Consider the following 22,048-nt stretch of genomic DNA (forward strand, 5'->3'; position numbering starts at 1 on the left):
TTTACGTGCGCTCTCTCTCTTTCTCTCCCTATCTCTCTACCCCCCTCCTCTCACATTCTTAAATGTCTCTCATTATAGATGGGTCATCGAAGTCTTAATTCTCGCTTTTTTCCCTACTTAGTATTTTAATGACGATTCGACAGTACAGATGCATAGTTTATGGTGTTAGCTTTCTCTCTTCCTCTCTACCTCTTTCTGTGGTTTTCAGGCGCCAGTTCCGAAGAGCATTTTGAAGTGATCTCTCCTTCTTTCTTTATTATTAGATATTATAACTTGCGACGAAAATTGACTATATTTGTTAATCATAGAGACGAAATCGCCATTTTCTCGCCGCTAATGCACTCCGGCACTTGCGCATTTCATTAACTTTTCTTATTACCCGTCATCAATACTAATATTTGGATCCCCTAGGAATCCCAGTAATATTCCAAGAAGAATTGGAAGAGAAACCGGAATCCGGTACCAAAGCTCCAGTCATTCTCAAAGACGAGAAACCACCCCTAGCACCCCCGGAATACAGCAAAAGCGGCTCTTTGAAACTGGAAGACTCAGAACCATATCAGCCCCCGCCACCCTTCACTCGTACGCAGGACAATGGACGACAACCGAGACCCAAACCCACCCCGACATACAGAAAACCACCCCCATATGTGCCCCCTTAACAATTACAGTTCACATTTTTCAGTAATAATTCTTCCGAATGTCCGTGAACCAACTTAAATAAACATTTTATTCTGGAAGCAGTAGTTATAGAACATTGTGGAGACATCCAGAATTTTTACAGATCCAGAGGATGACCAAAAACTTTTTTATTTGTGTTTTTTGTTTTCGTTCCTGTGTAGCATCAAATGTGATCGCTTCCTAGAGGCTTTGATACTGGGTGTGTCGATTATTTGAGGCACAAATACTACGGGGTAGATCGAAAAGAAGTCTGCCTCGGTTCTTTTAATATTACGCATATACCAAAGGATTTATGATGCTTGATTAACGATTAGACTTAATTTGTGTTTGTAAGAAGTCAATAATAATGTGCTGGGTGGCTGAATTTCTCAGTGATTGTTTTTGACTGCCCAGTGTATTATACTTATGGTAATGAGCTTTATTGAGCCAACTGTCAGGTACATACCTAAGATGCCACGCAGCAGGCTTTTTGCTGTTTGACATGACAATTGACGTGTTATAATCCGGTCGAATACGTACTTACAATAAGATTATTCATAGGATTAAAGCGAGGGAAGACGGAAAATGTCATATCGAAAAAATCATATCAAAACTATTCAAATTACATACTCATACATTTACAAGCTGATGGTGGCTTGAAACTACTATCTTTGAGCAGCTATTGAAACGCAAGATATTTTATGGATTTTTCCCTTTATTTTGTATATAAATCTTATATCAAATTGTAAGAAAAAATACCATTTTTAAAACATCATATACATCATCAAGTATACGGAATGACCAGACTCGAACGAGCTGAAGAGTTTTCCGTTAAAAACTTCTTTTTACCGACCTAAAGGTCTATTTTGTATGATATACAGTAACAGTGTAACGACAGTTAAGGGTTCCCCAAACAGACGTAGACGAAATGCACCACGCAATACTGAATTTTTACTTTTTACCGCGGCCACGTCTGTTTGGGTTCTCTGTGTAGGTAGGTGTGAACTAAGTAGGTATGCGAGAAATAATATTATTTTAGGTAGTGTAGACTGAGAAATAGTACTCTAATTAAGGATTTCTGTAAAGGAATTGTTCTGAAATAGCAGACACTGCAGTTTCCTATACCTGTTTCTATAATGGCCAACAACTGTTACATCAGCTAATTAAGTGATATTATTTAATTACTATAAACGATTCTGCTGAATCTCGTAACCATCACAATAACTTTTTGTATTAACCATTGTTTCAATTAAAATTAGGTATCAAATTCCAGATGCATTTTCTTTCATGTGATCCCCGAGAATGAAGTCAATATAAATGTGAAGAAATAAGTATGAAAATAAAATCAGGGATGCAATTGGTGTTTAAATATGTTCAAACAATATTTCTTGAAAAGATCGAAGATAAAAATTACCTACGTTTATGTTTAATAAGTACAACAAAATGATTTTTAAGTTAAAATAAGTCCCATTATGGTCAACTTAGTAAGAGAAAAATGTTTCATTTAAGTAGGACAGTAGTTATACAAATAGGTTCAATAAATCCCATACGGTTACTGAGTAAAAACGTTAAACTATAAGAAGCTGTAATATCCGATATACCAATCTCAAATCAGCAATATAAACAACATCAAGATAGTCTATGCAAGAGCAAGAGTAACCCTGCAACCGACCTATTTTCTTGCAGTTCGTGTCTTAAAGGTCTCATGCTCCTTTTATCTCATCTAATGGAATCTAGACGTACGTCGTTCTAACCTATAGGTCTTATATACTCGGCTGAGTCCCAAATATTCTCTTTCAAGTATTTTTTTTATACAATTAAGAACTAGTCAAACATGCGTTAACCATAATTTACATTTTGTTGTTGGGCTTTGTAGATATAATAAAATTTTCCTTCACCATAATGCCAAGAATTTTTGTGTTGTAATAAATTTGAATTTCAAATATTAAAACTTCTCTGAAATCCTTTTTCTTTCAATTGAAAGAATACGGTTTAGATTTAAATATTAAAATAAGAGCAAAAAAGCAGATGTCGTGACACCATTAATTAGTAATCAAGAGAAATGTACTAGAACAAGATACTTTTTGCGTTCTACTTGCACTTCAGGGCAACTACAATGATTTCACATCAGCTGGCAGTAGTGACAGTTACTTGACATAACGAACGTCACAAATGTCAATGACATCATCGCCGAAAAGGAAATTCCCGATTTCTATTGTCTTGATTTTTGTTTATTTTAAAGTATTTGCGTTTAATTCCCTTTAACTCGTCGTGGATCATTAGCACGACACACACTTTCCTTTCCAGTGACCCCAACTGGATGTTTTCTTGGTTTTCTTGTTTGTCCCAACAGGAGGACTTTGGAAAAGGTGAGCGCACAATGTTATCAATCGGTCCTCGTCGTTCTTGTTCAAACATCCGCCATCTTTAGTTAGTCACCCATATATAGGCGTTAACTGGATTTGTTTCTGTTAAATTCTAGGTCCGATGGCCGCTATCAGGAAAAAACTTGTGATTGTGGGCGATGGGGCCTGCGGGAAAACTTGCCTGCTGATCGTGTTCAGTAAGGACCAATTCCCGGAAGTGTACGTGCCCACCGTGTTCGAAAACTATGTAGCCGACATAGAAGTGGATGGAAAACAAGTGGAACTTGCCCTTTGGGACACAGCAGGACAAGAGGACTACGACCGATTGCGTCCTCTGTCCTACCCAGACACCGATGTGATCCTCATGTGCTTCTCTGTGGACTCGCCAGATTCTCTAGAAAACATCCCTGAGAAGTGGACTCCTGAGGTAAAGCACTTTTGCCCCAATGTTCCAATCATCCTAGTTGGGAACAAGAAGGACTTGCGCAATGATCCCACCACAATTAATGAGCTGAAAAAGATGAAGCAGGAGCCGGTCAAACCACAGGATGGTCGCTCTATGGCTGAGAAAATCAATGCCTTTGCCTATCTTGAGTGTTCAGCTAAGAGCAAGGAGGGGGTTCGGGAGGTGTTTGAAAACGCAACCAGAGCTGCTCTTCAAGTAAAAAAGAAGAAGAAGCATCGTTGCGTGATCTTTTGAATAGGGCTTCATTGTTTGAGAGCCAAGCACTCTTACTTTAATTTAGGAGCGGGGATGTTTGCATGATATATGTTTATATATGTATATGTTATTGCTACTAACAGGAAATTTGCCCCCTCTACAATTTTCAATAGTTTAGTACTATGTGATCACTTTATTGGAGTACATAACCCCAGTTTGTTTTAAATGACAGCCCCTGTATGTTTGCTTATAATATGATAACACAGAGTCCCTTTGCCATCAAAATATTATATTTAAAAAAGTATTTAACGTCAAGAATTCAACATTTTATTCTCGGAAACATAAAATAAATCTTGATGACTATTTTGAACTCTAGATCCAACATTACTCTGATGTTTTACTTTGACAAGTAAAACATCAGAGTATCTACACTAGATCTAACTAGCATTCCACAGAATAAAACGTTGAACTTCGAAGCTAAATGTCTCAAAAACCATTTTTCAGAATATAAACATTCTGTAATGTACTCTTTAAAAGAGGATTTTTGGTGCTATTAAATAAACAGCAAATATGCAGGGTGTTTCATTAAAATCAAGTGATTGGCCGATTTATTATTTTCCGGTAGTTTCAGCTGTTATTATTACCCAGTTTCTTGTTGATTAACAAAAAAGTGTCCATTGCACAACGTTCATAACGTCCACATATTATTAATCCCCGTCGCTCTATTATACCTAAGCGCGTTTAGTATTTCTTTAGTTGTAATGTTGTATTCAAAATATAATAATTACGATGCATATTATATTTTTGAATTTATCGGGAAAAGTCTGGCGATACAAAATAATAGGTTTGTTTTAAGAGGAAGTCTTTGATTTTTAGTAGGGACAATAGTGTCATATGCTATGAATTGCGTATCGATGTAATAGCTTTAACTTTTCCATATTATGTATTCTAAAATAAAACTGTTTTTCCTATAAATTTTAGGTTTGACTATTCTTCCCCATAAGAATTTTTGTTTATTTACAATACTTCGAAATTTAATACATTTTTTTTGTTATATTCTACGTACTACTGCACCTACACATGTACATAATGTACCTAAAATGTTTAACGTACGTTTCATCTCCTTAAATAACCCCACAAATGTAAATATTATGGAATTCCGGTTTACAACGTGACTCATTCTGACCCATAGCAGGTAGACTGACATTTCGGGTACTTATTCCATTATGGGTAAAGATGCAGCGATGATCGCCAGTGGAATTATAAAATTTAGTATTCGGAGGATAACAGAAGCTATAAATAAATAATAGTACATCGCATAACACACAGTTGTTCTCAGAATCGCATCGATCGATTAGGGAAGATCTGAAAAAATAAGGAAATTTAGCACGATAGTTCGCGGATGTATAGGAAGTACATGACAACATATTTATTTAATCTGGCATAACCTATATATTATTGCATTTTTGTTTTGCTCTAACTTGAATTACTTCCAAGTTACAGTCGTGGCAAGTGCAAAAATGTATATTTCAAAAGTTATTATTTTTAAAAAAGTGAATAAATATACATTTTAGTTGTTTTGTCCCCTTCAACTTTTATATCTTAATAAATTTTCACCTATTTTTATATTATAGTTTTTCCATATGCGATCGATGCAGTTCCCAGATTATCAAGCTATATAGCACCAATAGAACATAGTATATACATGCATATGTATGTACGTATATGCTTTACGGAAATTACGAAAAATCACAATTTGGGTTTTTTTTTTTAATGGAACACAGTGTATGTTGTTGTTTTGTTTAACGGGTGTTGATTTGCTAATTTTTAAAACACAGGGTTTTATGATGTTATTGTAGCACTAACCATTTTTACAACCGGCAAAACCAGCAATTAGATCATCGACTTTGTTTATTTTAATAGTGTGGTATAGGATAAGAATAAGTGAAATAAGCAACGGATCGTGAATGTCACATGTTTGGGTTCTATCGAAGTTACCGTGATCTAATACGATTAAAGTTGAACAACTGAATGAATTTTTCATGTTTTAATAAGTGTGTTCATTGCTATTTATTAGCCAGTAACTTTAGATCCACCATTTAATCAAGATAATGAGAGCTGTCGGGCTTTCAAAGGGTTTTGAATTGGTTAGGTACCGTGTTTGACATATGTATATTTCTATAGAATTGGGCCCAATATTCACATTATGTAAACAAGTTAGGGCCTGAATCTTAGGCCTTGAAAGTCTAATTGATGTATCCAAACTAACGATTTAGAAGATATGAACATCATAACCTCCACATTGTTCATTTTTTTAGCAAATGAGATGAAATTCATGCTGATGAAGTCGGTCAAAACCGCGTCACCATGACCTTTCTTATACTATTGGATTGCTCCAATGCATGATACATTCGCGGCGGCAAAATGACATGGGGACACAAATATACGGAGGCCTTTTTGTCAAATTGTTTATTACATCCACCACTTCTAGGTCGTTAGTTTAAACAATAATTGTAAGCAGCCTCTCGAATGAAGTTGAAATAATATAAAAGAATTAATAAATTTGAAATCTCATAAAGATACATCGGATTTTATTTTAAATCTTCCAGTTTTCTGTTTTTCGTCTTATGTATTTTTGTTTTTTGCTATATGCCGATACTTCCTGAACGTTTCCGTCATCCGCTGCAAGATAGTTTAAACACATGTTCACCCAGTTCTCATTCGGAATTCGAATAAAGGTTTGCTTCGCCATTTAATCAAGATGATGTGTATGAATGAAGGATCATTTAAGAAAATAATTTTTATAGACCCAAAGAAGTTTTCCATTCTGTAGCTTCGATATTAAGATTAAATGAAAATTGTATGGTATGTCAACAAATATCGGTACATCTAATATAGATTTCTCTCTGATGTTTGAGCTCGCAGATCTTATCTACTAAATAAACGTAGATGATGCAGGTGTAAATCATTCTCCAGAGCTTTATATAGAAAGTAAATTAATGAAGTATGTAGATTTAATTTTCCTTTCAGGCTTTATGCAGGAAGTGTGTTTTACTTGTTACTGTCTTGCATATAGACGGTGGTAATTATCAGGAACCATGAATATGAGTTTGCTTAGTTTTCATAGAAACTTTTCGCATTATGATGGAGGTGTGTCAAATTTATTTTTAAGGCAATGAATGAATGTTTCAAGGCTATGAATTATAAAGTTTCTAAGACTTTTGAGTTAGCCTAAACACCCATAATTTCCCGGAATCCCCCGACAACACGACACACCGCAATCCTTCCTTATTCATCCCCGATTTACTGCATACCAGTAGAACAGCGCTATCATATAATAACCATCCAATTATTTATTTAACTCGGAGTCCGGTAGCGCAAAACCCGCGACGTCGAGGGCGCTCCAGGTCTGCGGCGCGCCGCCCCTCGGCGTCGTTTACAACGTCACGACGCTCAGTCCGCCGCGAGTCCTGGCGATGTCGACGCTCCACGTCTTCTCGGCGGTTGATTGACTTAGAAACGCTCCATGTCGAGTCCCGGGACCATGAGCGCCGGTGCGGTGGTCTCAGAAACCTCAGAAACCCCCAAACCGAAGACTCAGAGGCCGGTCTCGTACCCTTGTGGACCCGACAGTGAAGTGGTGCCCGAAGTACCCGGTGAGGATGTCGGGCTTACCAAGAGGTACTCTAGTGACCCCCTTAAGATGCCTTCAAAGGGCAAAACTCAAGTGAAACCCTTCACCAAAGAATCGTTGGAGAGACTTCAGAGGAAAACCATTCAATTGGTGAGGGAGTACGGGTTTCAGCCCAAGAGGAAATTGAGTGTTGAGGATGGCTCTAGACTACCCTCAAAGTTTGAACCCTTTCCGAAGAAGTTGTACGGAAGACCTCTTGAGGAAATTGATAATTTTATTTACGATGAGGTGAGTTTCATCAAAAACCAAAATTCCTCTCATCCATATCTAGCATAACTTTTAATACCAATATATAACAAAGCATAAACAAACCTTGTTAGAAAAAACAATAAACCATTGGGAAGTTTTTTAATTTGAAAAAGGGAATTGTTGCTACCTCGGTGTCCTGGATCAATAATGGAAATATATTAACACGAAGTTGAGGCATACACACAAACCATTAGCGTGGGACGCTGGATGTAATCCATAATCCATTGAATCGGGCACAAAAAAAGTCTGAAAGTGTTTTATGGTCTGGAATTATCGTCATCTCGTTTAGATGTGAATTAGTTTGTTGAAAAAGTTGTGAGTAGCAAAGTCGAAATTGTGGAAATAGTTGAAGATTGGGTGACAAGAGGTGATTTACTACGGGGAAGTACCAAATAATGTACAAATACACAATAACGGAGTTTGACCTTTGAAGTTTGAGGAACACACAGAGTCTTTGAAGTGAATTTTCCTGAGAAATTCTGCTTTATCTTCGAGAGGAAAATTCTTTGGATGTTTTAGAATCATAAGGAATGCGATCCTGAAGTTGAGCGAATTAAATGGAATTGCAATTTGATAATAAAGATGTTGTTTGAGGTCGAACGTCATGAGTTCACTAGGCATTCGATTTTTCGTTATTTTTTACATTCTCTAATCTGGGTAGACAACTTGGAAAAAACCGAAAAACCTAAAATAATTTCGTAACTCTATTTGTACGGTAAAACTATTTCTTTGAATGCATACCTTGTCCCTTATTTAACCAACTCTCTATCTACTAGCGTTTCCGAGATCCTTACGCTGGACACACGATAAGGAGTTGCTTAGTTTGCTCTTATCTTAGGAAAGTGAGATAAGAAACGGAACAATAAATTTGCAATAGGAATTCAGGAGTGTTAGATTAGTTCATGAAAGACACGAAGAGAGTGTTTCTGGGAGGAGTTGGTCAGGCAAGATTCCAGACATGATTTAACGCACGTGGATCAGGTTTAGGAATGGGTCAAGTGGTACGTTTGAATACATAAGCACGGGAAAAGAATACAGAAGAACTACATACAATCAGCGGATAGTACACAAGTCAAGGATATCTTGTCCGACCCGACTACGTCCAAGGCATAATGGCTACTGAGGACGGTTAGTCATTGCAGACTAAAAACGTTATGTATCTCCTTATGTATTTGACAGGCGTCTCTGCAAATAATGCAATAATCAGGAATACGATATGATTCGGGGACCAGTAATTTGCGCTGGAGGGGGGAGCCTATATGGGGTGAAGATAGATGGATAGAGGCATGAAAAGAGCTCGTAAACGTCTAATCGGAGTACTTCGACCTCATGCACTACTACTAAACTGAAGTATGTAAAATCAGGAAAGTGTCTACACGATACACTTTAACTTTGACGAATTTTTAAATTGTTCCAGTTTATTTCAAATTTGTGTCCTCACTGTGCTACTGAAGTAGCTTGAAAAAATTTACGAAGGTTTGATATTTCCAAAACTCTAATTTTAAAGTATTTAAAATTTCTTTACCACGAGATGCGCCACTGAGCCGCGCAAATATCAAAAATGTACTTTTAGCAAATCAAAAAAGTTATCAAAAAGCAGGAACAGCTCGCGTTGTTTTTTTTCATATGGAAAGTCCTATACATTCAGCAATTTTTTAAGCATTTCCTAGGTATCTAAAAGATTGATTGCGTCACAGAAATCTTAGTTCTCAGTCAATATTAGGAACTTTAAACAGAATTTTTGACATGATTCTCTCTAAGTCCTGAAAACGAGGCTTTTGCGACACCTTGTATACTATCGATTCTTGAAGGTATGTTTCGAACTTACACCAGTCGCGAGGAATAATTGTGTTTTGTTTGGGATTAATATTTACAGGATGTGACCGAAATTTTATTCCCTCTCCAATTTCTCGTCAGATCACAAAAGAAGTTCATTTGAGACGTGTCCATGATAAGTACATAGCGGCGCCGTTTTTGCGAGAATACTGAAGTAGTCTTAATTGCGGACGACTAAAAGGACTTAAGTAGGAGAACAAATAAAAAATGAATTTAATTAAATTGAGCCGAAAATTCGAGATAATTTTCGAATGGGTTGCTGGAATATTTAGGAGCCACAGAAAAAGGGATTTCGGCCGTTTTTCGTGCTGTTCGCTTTTACGGCGAAACAGGTTCGAATCTGGCCAAAATATGTGTCTTTTCCAAGATTAGGGACTTATACTGATTTTTCAATTTGTGTCGTTTTGAGGCAGTCCTAACGTGTGTAAAAAATCGAATTATTTTCCTTCCAAGACTCCTGAATATGAAAATATTGAGGAGCAAAGAGGGATGCGAGAGAGGAAATTGTTTATGAAGTGGCTTTCAGATTTGACACAGGTTTTTCTCTTCAAAATCTGGAGGATATCTAAACTTCTAAATTGGATGAAAACCACAATTTACCTCATATCTGTCAACAGAAGGCAAATTATCCCGTATTTCAACAAATTAATCAAACAATGCATAATAAACACTCGTACCTGATACAAAATTACCGATTTCTATGTACTTCAACAGCCTGAATTTTAAAAATAATAATCTCGAATGCCGCTAAATATTTATTAGCGCCAAGATTAGAGTTTTCCGTGTATTCGGTATTTTAGCAAATCAGTTTTTCCCTCGGGTGCAAATGTAAATTTGTTGCGAAGGTCGAATATATCCGGAAAATGGAGCGACCGATAGAGCTATAAAGTACTGACTCGTGCATACACGAAGGAAATAATGCCAATGGCACTTTATAGAGAAAATATTGCGGCGTGATTTGGGGGTACACATAGGTATTTTGAAAATTGGTGATTCCCCAGGCGGCGAGACATTTTTTTTTTATTCGAACAAACAAGAACGTTTTACACAACAAAGAATGCCCTCATGATGCCGCACTATTTACCCATGCGCAGAGGACTTGCCCCTTTAACAAACTTTCAGAACCCTCAAAAAATACACACGTAGCTCAATTACTAAGGAACGTTTATTTTTTCAGAATAATGAACAATGCGAACAAAAAATAAAACAGAAAATTATATAAAAGCTCTGGGGATGCAAAATAGCACTTTAAGGTAAACTTCATAAAACACAAGTTGAAAATATCAATAAAACACACACCTAATTATAATTATAATAACACGGCAAGATAAACTGATTTAATACGTCAAAATAACAATTATGAGGTCAAATAATTCACATACAGGGTGACGGCACATTGAATGGAGACAGATGCGTATCAACCGAAGAATGATTAACAAACTTCGAATTCAGCATATCAGTGTAAGAGTGATGGCTAAAATTTTCTGAACTCACATTGAACATGATGTTACTTGGGGAGAAAGAGGGAGGGAAGAACATCTGTTGCGCCATTTGAGGGAGCATAATTGGGCTGATATTCGGAGTAGCCAGAACTAGAGATGGAGAGATGTTAGACGACCTCCTCTGGCCATTTATGAGATTTGTAGTCTGGGGGAAAGGGGATATGACAAGCAGGGGAACTTGAGAAGCATTGATGCATAGGGGTGCCGTTAAGGGATTCTGACCAGAGTTGTTTCCGTCAGGTTTAACCTGGAGCAAGTTCCTCAGTTGCTGATTCATCAGCTCGTTTTGTATGTGCTCAGGCTGTGGGGTCGGAATATTTGGGGCCACATTTCTTTGGTGACGTTGGTGGAACATCTTCAAGTGCTGACGCACTGTTGCGATATCTACAGCAGTCAGTCCTAAATAGTTCTTGGCGGTGGTTTCTACTTTGTGTTTCAGCAGGGTCGAAATGGCTTCATCGTATTCCAGAGCATGGGCGAACATGAACGGTGTGATACCAGTTAAAGGATGTTGATCGTTGATGTCGAAATATTTCTCAATCAGAAACTCTAAAATATGATGGTGTCTGCATAATACAGCCACTGAACATACTGGAAAGTTCTGTTCCAATAGTCTTTTTGAAACTCCTCCGGACAAAAGATGCTCCAGCAAGTACTCCACCAGCTCCAAGTTTCCACTGGGAATAGCTAATTGGAAGATGTTCATTTCTGGAACGAAGAAGCGTTATTTTGCTCATTTTTGTTTCCTCCTTACTTACCATAACTATTTCGTACTGTGGCATTAGCTCCCCTGGAAAGTAAGTATTTTACAGCCTCTAAATGCCCTCTTCTGGCAGCCATCAACAAAGGACTCCATCCTAAGTAGTTCCTTGGATCTATGTAGTTTGATTCCATCTTCAAGTACTTTGCGATCCTCTCTATGTCGTTTGCTGCTGCTGCATAATGGAGCTCCGTATTGCGGTCATTGTCTATGAGTTTGGGGTGGCGGTATGCAGCTTTCGCCCTAAAGGGATGAAATTTGTATTAGTTCCTGAAGTATTTATGTTACATCCAAGATAATATGCAGTTCCTGCGAAATTCGCGGTAACTTGTACCTCACTGATTTCGATAAATGTTCAAAACATTCTAACAAATTCTGAGATTTACCACGGGGTCGCACCAAGAGCAGAATGAAACCATTATAAAAATCATAAAAACATTGAATAGTGTTTGAATTAGAAATTCGTAAAAATGAGGTTCAACAACGTACGGTAGTGGCTTCGATAGAAGTTGAAGTCATTGCGAATTTTGAGACACATCCTAGTATACCGTTGCTTTTCTATTGAAAAAGTCGATAAATTAATTTACGAAATGAAGGATTAGCCTCAGCATCAAATGAAATTCCTATGGCGTATATTTTTTTCTTGAAAATACAAATATTTCAAATCAAATATGATTAATAATTTTGTGAATCGTGGGCGCAGTATGCCAGTTGCGCCATTGCGCTTCGTTAAATCGAATTGAAAAGTTGTGCTCACATACAGAAGGAACAGGACTGATTACATGGAAAATTACAGTGGTGTAGAGAATTTTTTTCAGAACAGTAGAAAAACCTGAAGAGTCTCTCCGTTGAACTGTCTTCTATTTACGATACTTTACCTGTAGTTTACGACTGGACTTTCTCGTCCGGAATCACTGTCACCCATTCTTTGTCAAAGTGAACAAACAGTCAAAACCAACGTAAAAATTAAAGCGAAAATCTAAAATTATCAAAGTATGAGAAGCTAATCTAGGGGGAAATCGCGTCTTCATTCAACACATTAGTTACAACGGTTCAACTTCAAAAATGAGATTGACGGAATTCATCCTTGGAATATTCTAGTTTTTTTGGAGGTAATAAGAGTAGGGTACACGGTCGTAAATTTGATAAACATTGGCCTTTTCAAGGGCCATATATTTTAGTGAATGTGGGAGAGAGATGAAAGGTGGTGGGAATTAACTAGAGGATACAGGGACGGAGTGAAAGGGCTGGAATCATGAAAAAATAAAGAAGTAATAAATTGTGAGACCACACTGAGCACAAGTTCGACTGAACTAACCTGAACTAATCATGGTAATAAAATTAGTTTCAGTAGCGCCACAAAGAATTTTCAACTCAATTGTCTAAAATCCAAAATTCGTGGGTCACCAAGTACTAAGTAAACATTTACAACCTGGGAAAAGATCTAACTACGCTCATGGATTTTGTGGTTAAATATTGAGCGGAGGTTGCATTAAATTAAAAGTCTATTGAGCTATCTAAATTGCTTTCAGCGGTGGGGCAAAATCCTCTGTCCTTTAGTGAGAGGCAACAGTTTGAAATTTTGAGAAACACGTCGTCACGTGCCTTTTTCAAAACCCTGATAACACTGATAAACAATGCACGCCAATGACCCGCATATGCCATGTTATCCCTTAGAAATTTTGGTGCGACTTGGAAATTAATTTCAGTTGAATTTAAGTTAAATTGAGAATTGAGTGTCATACCGAGAGGAGGAAGAAAAACTTAATGGGAGTTTTATTGCGTTTCTCGTAAATAATTCCGGAATATTCTGAATGAACGATGTGCTCGACTGATGTAGTTGAGAACTTATTGAGCCATTTCACTTCTATTCAGTAGCGTTGCCAAATTTTTAATCACCAATTTACCCAAAATCGTAGTTTTCGGGATTTCCGAACCCTTGAAAATTTACAAAATCTGTTTTTTACCTCTTTTTTTACGACAGGTAAAATTTGTGCACCAACGGATATGGTCAAAATTAAATAGAAAATTTTGAATTTTCGTTTTCCATTTAAAAGGCATGAAAGGGGTTTACTGTGGTAGTTTCCAATTGACCTAATTTCCACTACAAATTTTTTGAAACTTTGGGCGTGGCCTCTTTTTCTATTGTATAATTTAATTTTAAATTTCATTCCTGGCGGCTAAGGTACTGCAGAACTTTTGGATCTTTCTACAATACGCTGATCTGATACCCAATTCTGGTCCCCTATTTCATGCTGATTGGGGTACGAAACTTTTCATCTACAGACTTTTCGTGGTGTTTTAAACTTTAGCATTCTTACTAATTAGTGCGTCGATATGCGAATTTTTTAAGGCTACAGAGACTGACTGGTCTATACAATTCCTCATTTACGGACTTTTTTGGCACATTGAAGTTTACAGGCTTTGCCAGGGCATTTCCGTTGTTAAATGTTTAGCCACTTTATAACGATTTTTAACCAAAAACATTGCTGGATGTGGCCAAGTGGTGTACACATTAACCCATTTTGTACTACAGTTTTAAAGTGATTAGTTTTAGACGTGTATTCCGGACGACAAGGGCCACTGCCATCGGTCTTTCGACTAAATTTGGGAAAATTACAGGCAGAATTCGGTCCTAATGCAATTTACACCCCTTGGCCATCTTCCTTCTCCACTTAGCAATTATAAATATCTCCCATGAAGTGCTACTTGGCGAAAACAGCGTTAACACAGCTGCCTCAATATGCCAGCAAATATTGTTTGAAGTGTCTAACTTAGCTGTTGTTATGCCATCATCACACCCCTTTAAGAACCATGGACGTGAAAATATGAGGCATATTTGTAAACCAAATTGCACACAGGTCCGCCCATGTTGCTTCGAATGCATAAAACATAATGTTTATGTCCGAAAGACTTTTATGTGGCCAAAATCTTCATTACGTATTCTCATTGAATGGTGATTATCGGCTTTCATAAAATTGAACAGAACAGTCCGTTTAAACGGCTGTCTTGTCGAAGCCTCCATTGTTTGGCTAGTTGAATGCTCTTGTTTGAGAACTGCGAACACCTAACTACGTTCATTAGCGACAGTGAAGGCCTCGGAATAATTGGTCTGAAGCTTTCTTGTTTGTTTTTAGGTCAGTGAATGTGTGAAGGACTTCCTGAGAGATCAAGAAGAGTTGAAAGAAGTAGTAATGAGTTTAGTTATATTACTTTATCATTTAGTGATAATAAAATATATAGCGTTTCACATAAAGTTATGACAAAAGAAACTGGCAATTTTTAAAATGGTACACCCTGTATATTTTTGCATATTTGAGTTCTCAGTTGAAATACAGACAAGTTTGATGTAGAATATGCTATTCTTAAAATCAAAATATTGTGAAGTGCATTTCAGTTGAGAATTTAAAAATCAATTTTCATATATAACAAATTAAGACTCAGTTAGAAAATGAATGTTTATTGTTATATGAGGGAAGCGATATTTAAGGAGGTTCAAATTGTAAATTAATTCGACGGATTTGATAAGCAATTCGTAGATAATCCTACAAAAAGAAATCCAATGGGGTCAAATCAGACTTTTCTTACCTGTAGAGTTCCTAATCTTAGCCGACAGGTGATGAAAAGGATTTCTTCAGAAGTATTCATTTTATAAAGAATCATTAATAATTTCTCAATCTCTTAATTTTAAGTATAGTATGTGCTGTATCAAATGTGCCTACATTTCGATTAGGAATTCAAATATGCAAAAATATACAGGGTGAACCATTTTAAAAACTGCCAGTTTCTTTCCTTATGGCCTTATGCTGCACCCGGCATATTTTATCATCACTTCAATTTGTATCCCCATCACAACCCTACATGTTTTTATTGAAACCTTTTTTTCAGCTTTTTGCTGTAAACTATATCGTGGGATATCCTATATATAGAGAATATATCCATGCAGCGTGTCCGAGAATGGGTGGAACAAGAGGATAAATGGACCAAAGATTTTTTAATTTTTCATTGACGTTTAGGGATTGGGTTCTATTTATTATAAAACTAGGGTATAAGAAAATGGGTGGATTGCGTGTTATACAGGGTCCTTTCTAAACACATTTTTATAAACCACTACTAATTAAGTGACTTTATTTTTCAAGATACGAAAAAATTCGATTGAAAAAGTGGTTTAGAATGAAATTTTACATTTCTGTATCAAATTTGAGCAATAGGAATCAATTAATTGTTTGTATATCATAGTTCTACAACAAGCAGGATTCAACCCCCAAGCGTCATTTAAAAATTTTTGGTCCATGTGTTTTGTTGCTACACCTATTCTGGGACACACTGTATACACATTCTCTTCCTGGAAATTCTTTTTACTCAAATTTTTTTTCCATGCGAAATTTTTTCTTCTTTAGGTGCCCATGTGAAAATGTTCCTTTTCTGCACGACAATTTCTCTCTACAATAAATTTCTTAATCTTGCAGTACCTACGTGGAAATTTTTCTCTACTGCATGATAATTTCTTTGCCTGGAATTGAAACATTTTGCAGGAATTGGCAGAGATGCTATCAAAGCAATGGCATGTGCTTGTTAATCGCTGGCAAGCCTCTTTGTCGCCCCTCTTGCCCATTATGTAACGACATAAAAGAAACAAACACATTTAGCGTCGTGCCCTAGTTTATGCCCCTGCCCTCTCTTTCTAGCACATTTCCAGGCGCTTTTCAATGCAGCAGCATTTAAAAGGGCTACACTTGGCTGTCTTTGAACTGTTGGTTGGAAATATATCCATATTGTGTGACGCAAGCTATAATCTTTGTTAACATCGGACACGCAACGCAATTGCCCCCTCTAAGCCGCAATGCAGCGCCCAACGGAGGATTTTTATAAAATAACCTTTCGGGTTTTAGTTCCAGTCTTTTCCATTAAATATAGCAAACATGGTCACTTTTAGTTTGGAAACAACGGAAAAAAATCGATTCCGACGAGGAAAAAAAGAATCCTTTAAATTCTCCTGAAAGCGTTTCGGAGCTTCTAATTAAAGAAAACTTTTGTCTTTCGCCGAAAATTAATGAAAACTATGAACCACATTAATGAAAAAACATTTGCTCAGAGGTCCTTCAGCCGCACATCAATCATGATAAGGATTTGGCACTTACGGTCGATTTGACATTCCCATTTCCTAACATTTTCCCCATGGTCTCCTTTATTTATTTTTGCCTGAGGTTGTTTGAAATTGAAACTGTAGGACTTGACTCTGGATACACTGAGTTTATACGAAGGATATTATTTCATAAAAGAGAAAACTGATAGCTTGAACGGAATCTATGAGCTTTGGTGTCAAAGGAAATATGAGCGTGACAGGGCGAATTTCCCGATTTGGGCTTTATATTGTTCTCTTTCGACAGACATATAGAAATATGTGTCCTGACCTCCATTTGGCAGGTTCCCAGAGGGAGATTTGAAAGCGGAAGTATTCCCGGGAGCCGTACAAATCATGGTGAACTTTCCTCTGACGAGTCGCATTAAAGGTAGGTAAAGTTCATAAGGAAAATATTCCCCTTTCGATCCCAGCATATTTTCTTAACCTTTTTTGGGGGAATTTGTGCTGTGCAATTGAAATATAGACTCATACTGATGCTGCTTAACAATCTCCTGAAGCCATTATTAGTGCCCTTCATGTATAGTTTGCCAAATGGCATTGCCAACGGGATGGTTCAAGGCCGCATACTGCGAATATTACTCGAAGGAACCCGGAACAAGCACAATTAAAAATGCTGCTTCGGCCTGCACGGCTACCGGATTTATCACCTATTGAACATCTTTAAGACACGACATCTTTAAAATTTACCGAGGTCTCCAAAGAATTTGGATGCCCTATGTGACCACCTAGAGGTAGCATGGAATACCCCAGGAGGATATTGATCAATTGTTGCAAAGCATATCGCGAAGAGTACGTTGCTGTAGGAGACAATGTCGCTCATTACTCATTTGTTAATTAATCATTTTTTTTTTAAGAATTTGATCATTTGATGCTCTGTTATGAAGTATTATTTTACCAACATTATAAGACTCAATCGTTATTATTGGATTGTGCATTTCGTCTAAAACTGAGCGTATATAAATTATACAGGCCATTTGGCCCCTCTGTTCTTATGATAAAAACACGTAGATATAAATATGAATTTACAAGATGCGAAGAAAAGAAACAAATTATATTTGGAAATGCTCCAATGGAATAGTTGAAGGAAAAGGAAAACGGGATTGCCCTGTTTATTTTGTAAGGCATAGAGGATCCAAAATAGTAAATTTTAATATTAATCCACAATTCTCAGGCGATTATGTACTCTCAATCTTCTTGGCCTAGATGATCTATCTCAACTGCTCAAAATTTTCATTCCTTGCTGACTCTGATACATGCTTTCATTTGGGATTAAAGTACCCCTTCTAATTCACTCGGTGATTACCGTTCAACTTACCAATTTCACGTTTAAGCACAGTTTGCAAGGACACTAAAACTCTAAACGACTTTGCGCCTGAATGGCTGCCATATACTATGAGGTGAGATATACAGGGTGTCTTGGTTCGTTGATGTGTCTCTGAAAGGGGATGTTAGCTAAGGTTATTTTGAACATAGCTAAAGCATAATAAAAATGTTATAGACACACTGCACAGTAAGCAAAAATGTTGTTCTTGGATAAAGACTGTATAGTGGACGGTTCTTGAAAAAAGTCAATTTTTTGATCAGGACTTCATGCAATATCTAGGTATAACTAGGATAACACGCAGTATTTCTAGATATTTGCAAAAGTTATCATCGATTCATCATCTTCAGCTTTTCCCTGGTCTGAATCACAGCTCCGAAGAGCCTCCCGAAACTACAAAACTACCGTCTGGATTCACCTCAAGTTGGCCAAACTGCTTAAACATTAAAATTGCTTCTACCGAATTCATTTTCTAGCCGCCAATAAACAAACCAAATAACCTTTAAAAACTACGTCGCCGAATAAAAAAATGTTTGCGTGCTCATAAATAGTGCCGCTTTTTGACTTAATGATTTATCCAGGTAGAACAAGGGAAAAGGTCGTGATTTTCCCTACAAATTGGGACAATTGTGTTGTCTATTTATTTCGAAATTAATCCAAGCGACTTCAAAGTAAAACCAAGCGGCATTTTGTTCCTTTAAAAAGGGCATTTTGCATAAATGTGGTTTTAGATCAAACAATTAAACTCTTGAAAAAATAACGAGAGAGGCGAAGCTGGAAATCTCAACACTGTTAAAAGCTCGAATCCGTAACAATGCAGCTGGGAGTGTATCGTGCGATCTCGCCGAATTTAAGGGATCTGATAAAGTATCGATAAACTCCGAAGTGTATTAAACTTCGCAACTCCAAACTTCATAAGTGACATAGTATGCAAGTTCCGCCCATCCACATCATGATTGAATACTAAACGCTTGAGCACGGCGTAATTAAATTTTTAAAACTTGTTCTACAACAATAACTTATCATGATTAATGTTTCATATCGAAAACCATATCATTTATTATTTAGTAGTGTAAAAGCTCGCCGGCAATGACGTGGAACGTGAGTTCTGTAATAAAAAAAGTTTCGTCAGGCAGGACGAAACTTTGGGCCTGAAACCGGGCAACAAAGAGATAAAAATTGTTTTAATTAAATCGCAAAAAGTTTATAACAACAAAGTTTTGGTTTTAATAAAATGTCAACCTGGAAATTGAGTAGAGAACGGATAATGATAATTAATCAAATCGAATGCTTCGTTGCGATTAGTTTTCTTAGAAAAACAACCTAAACCAATCTATTTAAATATCTATGTATTTGCACGTATTGAAATTTGCAATCCATCGTTTACATGGAAACCTAAATATAATTTGGCTTGAAAGTTCTCTTGCACTAGCGGTGTATTGAAAGCAAAAATTCTGAGGGTCATTCAATATTGAATCCTAAATTAAAGCTATTTATAATAAATGCATATTGCGGGTAGATCGATATTTTTGTTATTGGGGAGTGTATTTTAACGTAAAACCTGTACAAGCGAAAATATTTTTTTGCGATTCTTCCAAGATGACAGGATCTAGTATATTCAGACTTCATTCATTCAGTTCAATCACAAAGAAACCCTCTTCAAATCCTATCTTTAGGAATCTCTGAGTTTTTCCGGTTTTTATTCATGAATCACATGCCAATTATGAGGTTGTACTAGTTGGAATTGACATGGCAAAGTTTGAATTCTGAGGTCCAGCTGGAGCACTACAACCCCGTTAGGTTTTGCTTCCTTCAATTAAAATTAACCGATGGGTGTGTTTTTGGTCAATAATTCGTTGCTGTACAACATGTGCATGGACCGAAAATTGATTTAGATGAGAAGGATATTTTTTTGCAATTTGATTATTGTTATTTACTGGGGACCGAACAGCTCCTTTGTTGAAGGTTGAAATTTGTTATAGAGCAATTTAGGCTTAAATATGTCTGAGGAGTACCAAGTTTCCGTCTGAAAAATACTTGTGACAGGGAATGATTATTTAGCTAACGGTGAGGTAAAATGTCAAAATTTTTTTAACTGGATAATTGCAGGAAGTGATCGTCACTGAATTCGGTAGCTCTTTTAGGGACAGTTTAATCATCGGCATTATTCGTTCTGCGATGGTATTTCTCACACATCTTGGTAAACTCCTGGTAAATGGAGTTCCTGTCAGTTACTGCCAGCCTCTGGGGTTTCAAAATGCCCGAAAACATCCAAGAAGCGTGAGTGGCTCTCGCGGATAATAAGAACAAAACTTCCTTCAACGGATTAAACCGAAATCCTTTAAATATAACTCGCTAATTCTGTATAATTTTAGACCAATACATTCATGCAATTTTGATAACAAAAAAGCACTCGTGTATAACGCGCACTCATGATTTTTTAACCTAAATTGAACTTATGAATATTACACTAAAACTAATCCATAATTTTCAAGGCACTTGTGATATTAAGTATTAAAATGATTAATTATTGTTGATGAAGAGCTTACTTTTCATCAGCGATTTTTCAAAGCTTTATTGAGCAACAAATTTCGGGTTTATAATTACATATAAAATTCAGCTATAATGTTAAATTAGAAATCCGAATTTTTCCACTCAGATGTGTTCAGAACAATTTTACGACGCCAGCTTTCGTTATAAAAAAATCAGTGGTGCAGATTGAACCTAAACTAAATAAAAAATTAAATTTCATTCATTCGGTGTGCATAAACCAGTCATTTTCTCCCCCGCATTAAAGAGTAAGTAAGTTCAGCAGGTGGATGCAGCTTTAGCCTCGAAATCTAAGCTCTCACTGAAATTTACCCCCTGGGAAATTACTTTTATTCCAAATGTATGTTTTTCTAAAAGTGGGTCTCTTTAAAAATTGATCTCAAACTACTTATTTGAGGCATAAGACTGCTATTTTCTTGGTTATGTTACCAAACAATTTGCAGTTCATGATGACACAGGAATATCGACAATTTACTGCTTCCTAACCGAGGGAATTCGATAAAAAGGTAATCAATTTCACCTTACCATCCTCTACACATGTCGGAAAGTTGTGGCCTGCCGATGGTAGATAACCGAAATGTGCGGAAACGAGCAAATTCTATTTCAACTACACATGCTTCCTCGGATAAGATCCTTAATATAGATATCGGCTTCTGGGTATCTAGTAGTTTTATGGGGCAAACCAACCTAGTTTTCGTTTCCGAATTTATGTTTCTTGCCAGGTGCGAGTTTTGCTGTTAAATTGGATATGAAACTTAAGATAAGGTGTAAATCAGTCGTCAAAAGCTCTAGAAATAAAGTTGATTTGTGAAAAATAAATGTTTAAATCGCCTTTCAACTGCATGAATTGGGCTGATAACTAATTTTTTTAGGGGTATTATATATTATTCTGTTGTTAGTTTTATAAATTCGAAAAATGGGCTGTTTATGCGTTGGTAAAGTAAGGGAGAAAATGTGGTAAATATTGAACACTTTCCTGTGGTATAAAATTCTCCCCACCTACGCTGCTGTTAATTACTCATCACTGTGAATGAAAAGCATTAATTTTCAGATTTTTTTATGTATCCTAACTAATATTTCCATTACAGTCTTTTACACTCCGTATTACCTTTATTTATACAGACCGATTGAGAGAGAGAGTTTTCAAACTCCCTCATACTTTGATCAATTTTAATAAAGCCTCGAGTCTAACCTGGCCAAAGCGATCCAAAAGGAGAGATTGTCTCTTAAAAACCAATTTGAACTCTTAGAAAACGTAAAATAACTAATATTGATAATTAACATTAATTACGATCATTCAAAT

The 22,048-nt window shown here is 36.6% G+C and overlaps 4 protein-coding genes and 1 long non-coding RNA gene across 13 annotated transcripts in view; 4 read left to right on the forward strand and 1 right to left on the reverse strand.

The window, feature by feature from the left end:
- Dg (Dystroglycan) overlaps nt 1-1,930 on the forward strand; it is a 38,629-nt gene extending 36,699 nt beyond the window's left edge. For all 4 annotated transcript variants that reach the window (XM_066300391.1, XM_066300367.1, XM_066300376.1 and 1 more), the window contains one exon: nt 412-1,930. In XM_066300391.1, coding sequence (XP_066156488.1) covers nt 412-662 — 251 coding nt within the window. In that variant the 3' untranslated portion in view covers nt 663-1,930. The remainder of the gene's footprint in view (nt 1-411) is intronic.
- A 904-nt stretch (nt 1,931-2,834) lies between these two features.
- On the forward strand, nt 2,835-4,662 carry Rho1 (ras-like GTP-binding protein Rho1). Its single transcript, XM_066300448.1, has 2 exons — nt 2,835-3,029; nt 3,143-4,662. Exons 1-2 carry the CDS (start codon nt 2,981-2,983, stop codon nt 3,724-3,726), a joined length of 633 nt encoding a protein of 210 aa, XP_066156545.1. The 5' UTR covers nt 2,835-2,980; the 3' UTR covers nt 3,727-4,662.
- A 2,494-nt stretch (nt 4,663-7,156) lies between these two features.
- The window catches only part of NaCP60E (Na channel protein 60E), a 74,512-nt gene continuing 59,620 nt past the window's right edge, over nt 7,157-22,048 (forward strand). For all 6 annotated transcript variants that reach the window (XM_066301081.1, XM_066301087.1, XM_066301105.1 and 3 more), the window contains exon 1: nt 7,157-7,609. In XM_066301081.1, coding sequence (XP_066157178.1) covers nt 7,214-7,609 — 396 coding nt within the window. In that variant the 5' untranslated portion in view covers nt 7,157-7,213. The remainder of the gene's footprint in view (nt 7,610-22,048) is intronic.
- On the reverse strand, nt 10,614-12,792 carry LOC136346793 (fibronectin type 3 and ankyrin repeat domains protein 1). Its single transcript, XM_066296234.1, has 3 exons — nt 12,607-12,792; nt 11,727-11,971; nt 10,614-11,676 (listed from the first exon to the last, which is right to left on the reverse strand). The coding sequence occupies exons 1-3, from the start codon at nt 12,651-12,653 to the stop codon at nt 10,841-10,843; spliced, it is 1,128 nt and encodes a 375-aa protein (XP_066152331.1). The 5' UTR covers nt 12,654-12,792; the 3' UTR covers nt 10,614-10,840.
- LOC136346801 (uncharacterized) lies at nt 12,806-13,139 on the forward strand. The gene is made up of 3 exons (XR_010733369.1): nt 12,806-12,840; nt 12,910-13,009; nt 13,074-13,139. It is a non-coding gene; the product is annotated as an uncharacterized lncRNA (long non-coding RNA).

The sequence above is a fragment of the Euwallacea fornicatus genome, chromosome 2 (assembly GCF_040115645.1).
Source record: "Euwallacea fornicatus isolate EFF26 chromosome 2, ASM4011564v1, whole genome shotgun sequence".
Lineage (NCBI taxonomy): Eukaryota > Metazoa > Arthropoda > Insecta > Coleoptera > Curculionidae > Euwallacea > Euwallacea fornicatus.